The 12526-nt window shown below is 49.8% G+C and overlaps 1 protein-coding gene across 7 annotated transcripts in view; it reads right to left on the reverse strand.

Moving 5' to 3' along the window:
- Positions 1-12526, reverse strand: part of ARHGAP22 (Rho GTPase activating protein 22) — a gene marked incomplete at its 5' end in the record, with an annotated part of 200371 nt that overhangs the window by 12022 nt on the left and 175823 nt on the right. For all 7 annotated transcript variants that reach the window (XM_079715532.1, XM_079715530.1, XM_079715529.1 and 4 more), the window contains one exon: positions 4025-4232. In XM_079715532.1, coding sequence (XP_079571658.1) covers positions 4025-4232 — 208 coding nt within the window. The remainder of the gene's footprint in view (positions 1-4024; positions 4233-12526) is intronic.

Below are 12526 nucleotides of genomic sequence, written 5' to 3' on the forward strand. Positions count from 1 at the left end.
GCCAGCCATTATGTCTCCCCCGATGGAGAAGGTGGAAGCATTTCTGATCTGGGCAAGTAGACGTAGAGTGGCCCCTCCATGCTGCAGACCTTGCCTCTGCGTCCCTGCCCAAAGCCCCATTCCGGTGGCTCCTGGCTGCCCGCGGGTTCCAATGCTCCTGCGTCTGGGAGCTTGGTCCAGCCCTGACTGCCTCACCTTCTTTCTCCCTCCCTAGAAATTCACTTCCTCCCTCTCTCCCCACTCCCCACAGTTGACCCAAGGCTTCTTCTGGTCACTTTCTCCATAACCTCCCCTCAGACCCTCCCCTCCCATACACACCTGCCTGAATCCAGCCCCCAGCTCCAGCACTCGAGGAGAATGTTCGCAGCCCACAGCACAATGGGTGCCCACCAGCCTGTGAGCCCTTCCAGGGCAGGTGGTGTCACCTGTCCCGCTCCCTCTCCCAGGAGCAGGCGTACAGTGTGCAGTGGAGGGGGGCTGGGTGCACCGGCAAGGAGGGCAACAGCTGGAAACAAGGGCTTGCCCTGGGGTCCAAATCAGCTTCGGCCCTCGCTGTTGCACAGCAGGTAACCCGCCGTGAGGCAGATAACCCCCAGCCTCAGCTTCTCCATCTGCAGGATGGACCTGGTAACGCCGCCATCCCCCTGCATCTCTTCATTCCCAAAGACACCCTCACCCCCGCTGACACCAGTGTCCATCCAGAACGCAGCTGTGGTCTCCTGGCCCCTACACCTCGCTCCCCTGCAGTCCTCTCTCCACGCGATGGCCTGGCCCATCCTTCCCATCCCAGCCCAGTCACCAAGCACTACCTCCCTGGGGCCCGGGCTGCCCGCTCTGGGGGCCAGGAGCACGCCCTGCTCTGTGCTGTGGGCCAGGCCAAGGGGAGCTTGGTGATGGGAACCCGGGCTGGTTCCCTGAGTGCATTTATTTGTCATCTGTACTGGCCACGTGAGGGCAGGGCCTTGTCTGTTGTCTGTCCTGTTCACGGCCACTCCCCCACACCTACCAAGCGCTCTCCCTCAATGGATGGGTGCGAAGTGATGTAAGAAGAGTCGTTGCGAGAGTCACCAGAGCCACCAAGGTGGGGCACGGGGGAGACTGTCCTCGAGATGCTCGGCAACAACACGGACAGGGCTGGGAGACCTGCTATGGGCCAGGGTGGCAGGAAGGGACAGGTGTGGTGATGGCATTCCAGGCCAGGTGGGGCTCTGTATGGAGGAGTGAGTCCAGGACTGGAGGCCGGAGTTCACGGCGCAGAGTGTGTCTGCGCACATGGAGCAAGCCAGCTCGGTCCCGGATGGCCTCTGCCAGCGTGTGGGTGAGGAGAGCAGCCCTGGGACAATCCCGTCAAGCAGTGGAGAAGAGGAGCCTCGGGACGCCTGTGTTGGGGGGGCGCACAGTGCAGGGCCAGAGGAGATACCAGGAAGTGGGAGAGAACGGTGTCAGATACCCCGGGAGAAGCTTCCAGAAGGGAGAGGCACTCAGAGCCCGGGCCAGCTGTGGCAGTGCAGGGAACACTGTGGAGAAGGGTCCTGGAAAGGTGGGTGGAGCCCCAGTGTTCAGGGGGCTGAGGACAGGCAAGCGTGGGTACGGGAGAGGAGACCCTAGGTGAGAGGCTGTCGGATGACAGGAGGGAGAAACAGGATGGTTCTGGAAGGGTGAGCAGGCTGAGAGGAACTTTCCTGGAGGGGGGAATGTAGGTGGAGGGCAAGGGGCTCTGGGAAAGAGGCCAGGATCCAGCTGGGCAGAGCCCACCTCTGGGCATCTTGGGTGAGTTGCATGGGGTCTCCCAGCCTTGGGTTCTAATCCATAAAATGGGCATATGACCACTGAAGAAAAGTCTGTAAACGCACTGAGGGCAGGGCTAGTGTGGGATGCTCCAGATGGAAGCAGGGCGTCAGGTAGGGAGAGGGAGGGCGGGGGAGGAGAGGCTGAGGAGAGGTTGAGGTTGGAAGGTGCAAAGGGGGGCCTGCCCTGCGCCCGTCATGCCACCCACCCTTGCTTCTGCCCCAACCCTGGCGTGGGGTTCCCCCTTGGCCACTGGCCCCTAAATCTGGTTGCTGAGCAGAGTCACTGGGGGCTTTTATACATGCAGATTCCCACTCCTCATTCGTGTGTCTGATTCCACAGGAGTGGGGAGGGCGGGGCCTGGAACCTGGACTTTTGGTAGCTCCTGGGGATCCAGATATACTGTCTTACCGCCTGATGCCAACTCGAGAGATATCTGCAAACACGAAATCAGATCTGGCCGCCACCCTACTCAAACTGTGCCTGGCCTCTTGGGCCTCAGGACCAAACCCAGCTCCCTGGAGTGCCTTCCTCGCCTTTGCCCGCCCTGCACACATGCTCTGTGCAAGCTGCGGTTCCTGAAGGCCTCAGCCTGGATCCTCTCCCCTTGTGGCCCACCTGTTGAATACCCACTGGAGAGGCAGAGCCCCTCAGACACCCCCACACTGCAGCCCTGACTCCCGACCTCTCAGCAGTGCGGGGCAGGCCTTCCCTGGGCTCCTGTCTCTCCCTCTGGACACTTCTACTCCTCTTCCTGGGATCACCTCCAGCCTATCCTCCAAGATGGGGCTTCTCAGGTTGTCCCCTTTCCTCTCTTCTCCCTCATGCCCTCCCAGGTGCACTCACCTGCTCTCACACCCTATTGTTGCCCTGTTGAAACAGAGGACACCCAACCCCATACCTGCCCCCAGAATCGTCTCCTTGGTTCTGGAACTGAGGGTTCCTCTGGCTACTGATCACATCACTTCCCTCAGATTTCCCACCAGCACACCACACTCAGCTCCTCAGCACCTTCCCAGTGACAGGGGGAGCAGAGAAAGGAGAGGCCGTGGTCATCCACAGCCAGGGGAGTGCTCAAGGTGTGGGGCCATGGTCCCTTCTCTAAAAAACCTCAACGTCAAGAGCAAGTTTCCAGGAACCACAGAGAAGCATTATTTGAAGCAATCTCCAACCCTGACCCACAGCCACACAGGCACAGGATGGAAGAGGTTTGGCTGGCAGAGGTTCAGAGTGGACCCCAAGCTCACTGAGATTATAAATAATGAACCACAAGCTCAGAGTATCAGATGGAAATTCACAAGGCTCCAGATGAAGGAACCCCTGTGCCCTCCTGGGCAGACCCCCTGTGGGGAGTGGTGATCAGTCCCAGGCTCCACATGTGAAAAAGGAATTGACAGACTCTCCTGGCTGTGGTGATGGGTCTGGGCAGATGCTGGAGGGGCTGGAAGTGTTCTGCCCCGAGAGGAAAAGATCTGAAAACGCCAGGGCTGCCAGCAGAAACCTGTGGACCTATCCTGCGACAGAGGGGCCCTCGTCTGTGAAGGCAGATCTGAGAAGAATGGGCAGAAGCTCCATGGGGGCCAGGGCTGGCCTGATATAAAAAGCATTTTCTATGAAAAACTGCCCCATAATGGAGATACCATCAGAGAGAAGAGGCCCCCAAACAGCTACCTCTCCCCCGTTCTTAGCCCCTGGGCTCTAAGTGAGGCTGACTATCCCGGGGTGGAGCCCAGGACCCAGTAAGACCCAGTAAGCCCCAGTGATGGGGTAGGATGGGCACTGGCCCAGGACAGGTGGAGGAGACTTGCTCCCCCGCCCCCAAAACCTGTGAGAATGTGGGGCTGGAGCCACACCTCCATCTTGGCACCAAAGGAGCCTGGGGGGCAAGTCATCCCAAGAAAGCAGAGCCAAGAGACAGACCATGCAGAAGGCCTGGAGTCCTGGATGGTGCCAGCAGAGGCCTTTCCCTGCTCCTGCTGGGGTGGGCTTACAGGCATCCACAGTGGATACAGCCCACGTGGAGGTGGCAGGATCCACCCCTAAGGGAGATGCAGGAGTGCTGCAGTGATTCTGTGCCCCGCACTCCGCCCACTGGGAGGGCTGGCTGGGCACGTGCCAGTGTAGGGCGCCATCCCATCCTCCATCCTGCACCCATGCCTCTCAGCGGGCATCCTGAGAGGAGGCTATGCAGGGGAATGGACAGGTGGCCCTATCTGCACCCCTCCCAGGAGCTCACCTGTCAAACAGTGGTTTCTCCCCACAGTCGAAGGAATCCTGCAGGTCCCTCACCAGGTTGGCCTGGCCAGGCATGCGGAAGAGGCCCTCCTCGGTGAGCCCGCGCTCCCGGATGAAGTCCACACACTGCTCCACCAGCAGGGGTGCCAGGCGCGGGCCATACTTCCGCTCGTGGTGGACTGTGTCCTCCAGGCGCTGCCCAAAGACCCCTGGGCACAGAGAGGAGCTGGTCACACCCTCAGCTAGCCGGCTTGGCGGTGGGGGAGGGCGCTGGGGACAACAGAGGGCAGGGGGTGCTGTCAGGGCCAAGGGTGGCTCCCCCGTGAGGGAGCAGGTTAGAAACTGGGAGGGCAGGCACCAGGCGGCTGCAACGGGGCAGGAGGGCATAGCGGGCAGGGGCCCGGCCTGGCCTGTGGAGCTTGTTCAAGCCTGAGGACCCTCAGGGAGGGCCCTCAGGGAGCATGCATTATGCATTTTATTGATTGGTTTATTTATGCAACACTAACCTCCAAATGGAAGTGGCTTGCATTTAAAAACCCAACACTATGTCCACTGAAAGACGCACTCTAGAATGTTCTTAGTGGCACTCCCTTGCAATCCCTCCAAATGGGAAACTACCTAATGCCCATGAGCGGCAGAATGAGCAGGATCGTCATGGTCTACTCATACAGTGGAGCATGGGACAGCAATGACAACAGATGGGACACAGCTCAGGCAAAAAGACGACAGAGGATGTGAAAGCAGAATCACAACTCAGCATCACTGATCATTAGTGAAATGCAAATCAAAACCACCTCACACCCATGAGGACGGTTACTATCTGAAAAACAGAAAACGTGTTGGTGAGGATGTCAAGAAATTGGAACCCTTGTGCCCTGTTCATGGGAATGTAAAATGGTGCAGCCACTGTGGGAAACAGTATGGAGGCACCTCAAAAAATTTAAAACAGAGTTACCCTATGATCCAGTAATTCTATATACCCAAAAGAAGTGAAAGCAGAGACTTGAGCAGATATATGTACACCCATGTTCACAGTAGTATTATTCACAACATCCAAATGGCGGAAGCAACCCAAGTGTCCATCAGTGGATAGATGGGTAAACAAAATGTGATACATACACACAACAGAATATTATTCAGCCATAAAAAGAAGGAAATTCTGACACATGCTATAACATGGACAAACCTTGAGGACATTCTGCCGAGTGAAATAAGCCAGTCCACTCAAACAAATAAAATACTGTATGATTCCACTTATATGGGTACTTAGAATAATCAAATTCATAGAGATGGAAGGTAGAATGGTGGTTGCCAGGGATTGGAGGACAATGGAATGGACAGTTATTGTTTAATGGGTACAGAGTCTGTTTTACAAGATGAAAAGAGTTCTGGAGATGAATGATGGTGATGATTGCACATGACGAGTATACTTAATGCCACTGAACTGTACACTTAAAAATGGTTAAAATTTTGGGCTTCCCTGGTGGCGCAGTGGTTGAGAGTCCGCTTGGCGATGCAGGGGACACGGGTTCGTGCCCCAGTCTGGGAAGATCCCACATGCCACGGAGCGGCTGGGCCCGTGAGCCATGGCTGCTGAGCCTGCGCGTCCGGAGCCTGTGCTCCGCAACGGGAGAGGCCACAACAGTGAGAGGCCCGCGTATCGCAAAAAAAAAAAAAAAAAAAAAAAGTTAAAATTTTATGTCAGACCTATTTTTACCAAAAATTTTTTAAATGAAAAAAAAAACACCATAATTGCTAGCAGAAGCCAGACCCAGAGTGCACACTGCATGACTCCATTTATGTAAAGTGCAAAACCAGGTCAGAACATAGTTACCTTGGTGGGTCAGTGACTGGGAGGAGCCTGAGGGGACCCGGGGGTGCTGGTAATACTCGGATTCTGGACCTGTGCACTGCTTACCCAGCTTTGTTCACTTTGAGAAAAATCATTAAACTACACACTTGTGAAACCTGTGATCTGTTCACCTTTCTGTTTGCTATATTTCAATAACATTTCCAAAAAAAAAAAATTAGGAAGCAAAATATCCAAAACATTTAATACAGGACAAGAAAGCAAATGAGGGACAGAGGGAGAGAGCAAGAAGGTAAAGGAACTTTTGACCCAGAAAACCTGTGACAACTAAATATACAACTGGGCAAAGAGGTTCCTGGCAGCCCAGGCAAAGAGTGGAAGGAGTGGAGATCCATGAAGCTCCCTAACTCACAGTGATAGTGAAGGAGAAACAGACTTCTTCCAGCCCTAAGCTCTACAAGGACTCTGGAATGCCCGCCATCTGCCATCTCCCTATCTCTGACTCAGAGACCATCCCCGCAGGGTGGCTGTGGAGTGGGCCAGAGCATGACATCAAAGCTCCGTTCTGTCCAGGCAGTTCTGTCCTCCCAGAGGGACGCAGCCCAGGCAGGTGGCCTCCCAAGACCTGAGTGCTGAGCCAGCCAGGTGAGAGGGTGGCAGGACGGACGGCTGCCTACTGTAGCTTCCCACACGCAATGGCTGTTTTGAAATAAGATACATCAGTCCCTAAGACAGTGCCTGACATAGATCAGGACTCAGTCAATGTTCCTTCTCATGCTGCTCGACCTAGAGACAAAGTATATAGAACCTGGGGGATGAGATATCTCCCTTCTAGAAAACATGCCCACAAGGAAGGCACCCAGTGACGCCATCAATGCTTTGGGGAGAAGTTTGTGGCTGCATGTGTGTGTGAGTGTTCATGCATACACATGCATGTGGACTTGTGTGTGCATATGTGTGTGTGTGTGCATGCATATACATGTGCACAAGGAAAGTGTACTGAACTGGCCGAGACATGGCACCCATGGTGCCAGGTGATGTTCTAAGCACTTTACATGTATCAACATATTTGATCCTCAGACAGCTGGATAACTTAGGAAATATTACCATTATTGTTATCATCATCACCATCATCATCATTCCCAATTTCCAGATGAACAAACTGAGAGGCAGAAGGTTTCAGAATGTGCCCAAGTTCACTCAGCATGTGGCAGGGTGAAGGTTCAAACCCAGGCAGTCTACATGGAACATTCTCCTGGATAGACCACATCTTGGGCCACAGATCAGTGAATTTAAGAATACTGAAATCATATCAAGCATCTTTTCTGACCACAATGCTATTAGAAATCAATTACAGGATAAAAACTGTAAAAACCACAAACACAGAGAGGCTGAACAATATGTTACTAAACAACCAAGGGATCACTGAAGAAATCAAAGAAGAAATTTAAAAATGCCTAGAGACAAATGACAATGAAAACATGATGGTCCAAAACTCATAGGATGCAGCAAAAGCAGTTCTAAGAGGGAAGTTTATAGCAATACAATCTTACCTCGGGAAACAAGAAAAACCTCAAATAACCTAAACTTACACCTAAAGTAACTAGAGAAAGAAGAACAAACAAAACCCAAAGTTAGTAGAAGGAAAGAAATCATAAAGATCAGAGCAGAAATAAGTAGAGACGAAGAAAACAATAGCAAAGATCAATGAAACTAAAAGCTGGTTCTTTGAGAAGATAAACAAAATTGATAAACCTTTAGCCAGATTCATCAAGAAAAAGAGGGAGAGGACTCAATAAAATTAGAAATGAAAAGGGAGAAATTACAACTGACACCACAGAAATACAAAGGATCATAAGAGACTACTATAAGCAACTATATGCCAATAAAATGGACAACCTAGAAGAAATGGACAAATTCTTAAAAAGGTACAATCTCCCAAGACTGAACCAGGAAGAAATAGAAAATATGAATGGACCAATCAGAAGTAATGAAATTGAAATAGTGATTAAAATACTTCCAACAAAAGTCCAGGACCAGATGGCTTCACAGGCGTATTCTACCAAACATTTAGAGAAAATTTAACACCTATCTTTCTCAAACTCTTCCAAAAAACTGCAGAGGAAGGAATACTCCCCCAAGCTCTTTATATGAGGCCACCATCTCCTTGAGACCAAAACCAGACAAAGATACCATAAAAAGAAAATTACAGGCCAGTATCACTGATGAACATAGATGCAAAAATATTCAACAAAATAGTAGCAAACCAAATCCAAAAATATATTAAAAAGATCATACACCAGGATCAAGTGGGATTTATCCCAGGAAATGCAAGGATTCTTCAATATCTGCAAATCAATCAGTGTGATACACATTAACAAACTGAAGAATAAAAACCATATGATCATCTCAGTAGATGCAGAAAAGGCTTTTAACAAAATTCAACACCCATTTACGATAAAAGCTCTCCAGAAAGTGCGAACAGAGGGAACTTAACATAATAAAGGCCATATATGACAAACCCACAGCTAACATCATTCTCAATGGTGAAAAGCTGAAAGCATTCCCTCTAAGATCAGGAACAAGGCAAGAATGTCCACTGTCACAACTTTTGTTCAACATAGTTTTGGAAGTCCAAGAAATAGAAGGAACCCAAATTGGAAAAGAAGAAGTAAAACCATCACTGTCTGCAGATAACATGATATTATACATAGAAAATCCCAAAGATGCTACCAGAAAACTACTAGAGCTCATCATTGAATTCGGTAAAGTTGCAGGATACAAAATTAACACACAGAAATCTCTTGCATTTGTATACACTAAAATGGAATATCAGAAAGAGAAATTAAGGAAACAATCCCATTTACCATTGCATCAAAAAGAATAAAATACCTAGGAATAAACCTACCTAAGGAGACAAAAGCGTCTACTCTGAAAACTATAATACTCTGATGAAAGAAACTGGAGATGACACAAATAGATGGAAGGATATACCATGTTCTTGGATTAGAAGAATCAATATTGTCAAAATGACTATACTACCCAAGGCAATCTACAGATTCAATGCAGTCTCTATCAAATTACCAGTGGCATTTTTCACAGAACTAGAACAAAAAATCTTAAAATTTATGTGGAAACACAAAAGACCCTTAACAGTCAAGGCAATCTTGAGAAAGAAAAACAGAGCTCGAGGAATCAAACTCCCTGACTTCAGACTATACTACAAAGCTACAGTAATCAAAACAGTATGGTACTGGCACAAAAAAAGAAGTATAGATCAATGGAACAGGAGAGAGAGCCCAAAAATAAACACACACACCTATGGTCAATTAATCTATGACAACGGAGGCAAGATTGTACAATGGAGAAAAGACAGGTTCTTCAATAAGTGGTGTTGGTCATGTCATGTTATTTTAGAGTTACACTAATGTTTACTAGAAAATCTAGGGCTTCCCTGGTGGCGCAGTGGTTGGGAGCCCGCCTGCCGATGCAGGTGACACAGATTCGTGCCCCGGTCCGGGAAGATCCCACATGCCACGGAGCGGCTGGGCCCGTGAGCCATGGCCACTGGGCCTGTGCGTCCGGAGGCTGTGCTCCGCGGCGGGAGAGGCCACAGCAGTGAGGGGCCAGCGTACAGCAAAAAAAAAAAAAAGAAAATCTAAAATGCCTGAGCGGACTTCTGGGGAAGATGGCGGAAGAGTAAGACACAGAGATCACCTTCCTCCCCAAAGATACACCAGAAATACATCTACATGTGGAACAGCTCCTACAGAACACCTACTGAAGGCTGGCAGAAGACCTCAGACCTCCCAAAAGGCAAGAAACTCCCCACATACCTGGGTAGGGCAAAAGAAAAAAGAATAAACAGAGACAAAAGGATAGGGACGGGACCTGCACCAGTGGGAGGGAGCTGTGAAGGAGGAAAGGTTTCCACACACTAGAAGCCCCTTCACGGGCGGAGACTGCAGGTGGCGGAGGGGGAAGCTTCAGAGTCGCAGAGGAGAGCACAGCAACAGGGGTGCGGAGGGCAAAGCGGAGAGATTTCCGCACAGAGGATGGGTGCCGACTGGCACTCACCAGCCCGAGAGGCTTGTCTGCTCGCCCGCCAGGGTGGGCAGGGCTGGGAGCTGAGGCTCCGGCTTCAGGTCGGATCCCAGGAAGAGGACTGGGGTTGGCGGCGTGAACGCAGCCTGCAGGGGGTTAGTGTGCCACGGCTGGCCGGGAGGGAGTCTGGGAAAAAGTCTGGACCTGCTGAAGAGGCAAGAGCCTTTTTCTTCCCTCTTTGTTTCCTGGTGCACGAGGAGAGGGGACTAAGAGCGCTGCTTAAAGGAGCTCCAGAGACGGGCGCGAGCCGCGACTAAAAGCGCGGACCCCAGAGACGGGTGTGGGACGCTGGGGCTGCTGCTGCCGCCGCCAAGAGGCCTGTGTGCAAGCGCAGGTCACTATCCACGCCCCCCTTCCAAGAGCCTGTGCAGCCCACCACTGCCGGGGTCCTGGTATCCAGGGGTGGCTTCCCCGGGAGAGCGCACAGCGCGCTCAGGCTGGTGCAACGTCACGCCGGCCTCTGCCACCACAGGCTCGCCCTGCATCGCACCCCTCCCTCCCCCCCGGCCTGAGTGAGCCACAGTCCTCGAAGTGGCTGCTCCTTTAACCCCATCCTGTCTGAGCGAAGAACAGACGCCCTCCGGCGACCTACACACAGAGGCGGGGCCAAATCCAAAGCTGAACCCCGGGTGCTGTGAGAACAAAGAAGAGAAATGGAAATCTCTCCCAGCAGCCTCGGAAGCAGCGGATTAAAGCTCCACAATCAACTTGATGTACCCTGCATCTGTGGAATACATGAATAGACAATGAATCATCCCAAATTGAGGAGCTGTGTGGATGAAAGGCTCTTGGTGCTGCAGCCAGGAGTCAGTGCTGTGCCACTGAGGTGGGAGAGCCAACTTCAGGACACTGGTCCACAAGAGAACTCCCAGCTCCACATAATATCAAACGGCGAAAATCTCCCAGAGATCTCCATCTCAACACCAGCACCCAGCTTCACTCAACGACCAGCAAGCTACAGTGCTGGACAACCTATGCCAAACTAGCAAGACAGGAACACAACCTCACCCATTAGCAGAGAGGCTGCCTAAATCATAATAAATCCACAGACACCCGAAAACACACCCCAGACGTGGACCTGTCCACCAGAAAGACAAAATCCAGCCTCATCCACCAGAACACAGGCACTAGTCCCCTCCACCAGGAAGCCTACACAACCCACTGAACCAAACTTAGCCACTGGGGACAGACACCAAAAACAACGGGAACTATGAACCTGCAGCCTGCAAAAAGGAGACCCCAAACACAGTAAGATAAGCAAAATGAGAAGACAGAAAAACACACAGCAGGAGAAGGAGCAAGATAAAAACCCACCAGACCTAACAAATGAAGAGGAAAAATAATTCAGAATAATGATAGTAAAGATGATCCAAAATCTTGGAAATAGAATAGACAAAATGCAAGAAACATTTAACAAGGACCAAGAAGAACTAAAGATGAAACAAGCAACAATGAAAAACACAATAAATGTAATTAAAAATACTTTAGATGGGATCAGTAGCAGAATAACTGAGGCGGAAGAACGGAGAAGTGACGTGGAAGATAAAATAGTGGAAATAACTACTGCAGAGCAGAATAAAGAAAAAAGAATGAAAAGAACTGAGGACAGTCTCAGAGACCTCTGGGACAACATTAAACTCACCAACATTCAAATTATAGGGGTTCCAGAAGAAGAAGAGAAAAAGAAAGGGACTGAGAAAATATTTGAAGAGATTATAGTTGAAAACTTCCCTAATATGGGAAAGGAAATAGTTAATCAAGTCCAGGAGGCACAGAGAGTCCCATACAGAATAAATCCAAGGAGAAATATGCCAAGACACATATTAATCAAACTGTCAAAAGTTAAATACAAAGAAAACATATTAAAAGCAGCAAGGGAAAAACAACAAATAACACACAAGGGAATCCCCTTAAGGTTAACAGCTGATCTTTCAGCACAAACTCTGCAAGCCAGAAGGGACTGGCAGGACATATTTAAAGTGATGAAGGAGAAAAACCTGCAACCAAGATTACTCTACCCAGCAAGGATCTCATTCAGATTTGATGGAGAAATTAAAACGTTTACAGACAAGCAAAAGCTGAGAGAGTTCAGCACCACCAAACCAGCTTTACAACAAATGCTAAAGGAACTTCTCTAGGCAAGAAACACAACAGAAGGAAAAGACCTACAATAACGAACACAAAACAATTAAGAAAATGGGAATAGGAACATACATATTGATAATTACCTTAAATGCTCCCACCAAAAGACACAGATTGGCTGAATGGATACAAAAACAAGACCCATATATATGCTGTCTACAGGAGACACACTTCAGACCTAGAGACACATACAGACTGAAAGTAAGGGGATGGAAAAAGATATTCCATGCAAATGGAAATCAAAAGAAAGATGGAGTAGCAAATCTCATATAAGACAAAATAGACTTTAAAATAAAGACTATTAGAAGAGACAAAGAAGGACACTACATAATGATCAAGGGATCGATCCAAGAAGAAGATATAACAATTGTAAATATTTAGGCACCCAACATAGGAGCACCTCAATACATAAGGCAAATACTAACAGCCATAAAAGGAGAAATCGAC

The sequence above is a fragment of the Hyperoodon ampullatus genome, assembly GCF_949752795.1.
Source record: "Hyperoodon ampullatus genome assembly, chromosome: 1".
Lineage (NCBI taxonomy): Eukaryota > Metazoa > Chordata > Mammalia > Artiodactyla > Ziphiidae > Hyperoodon > Hyperoodon ampullatus.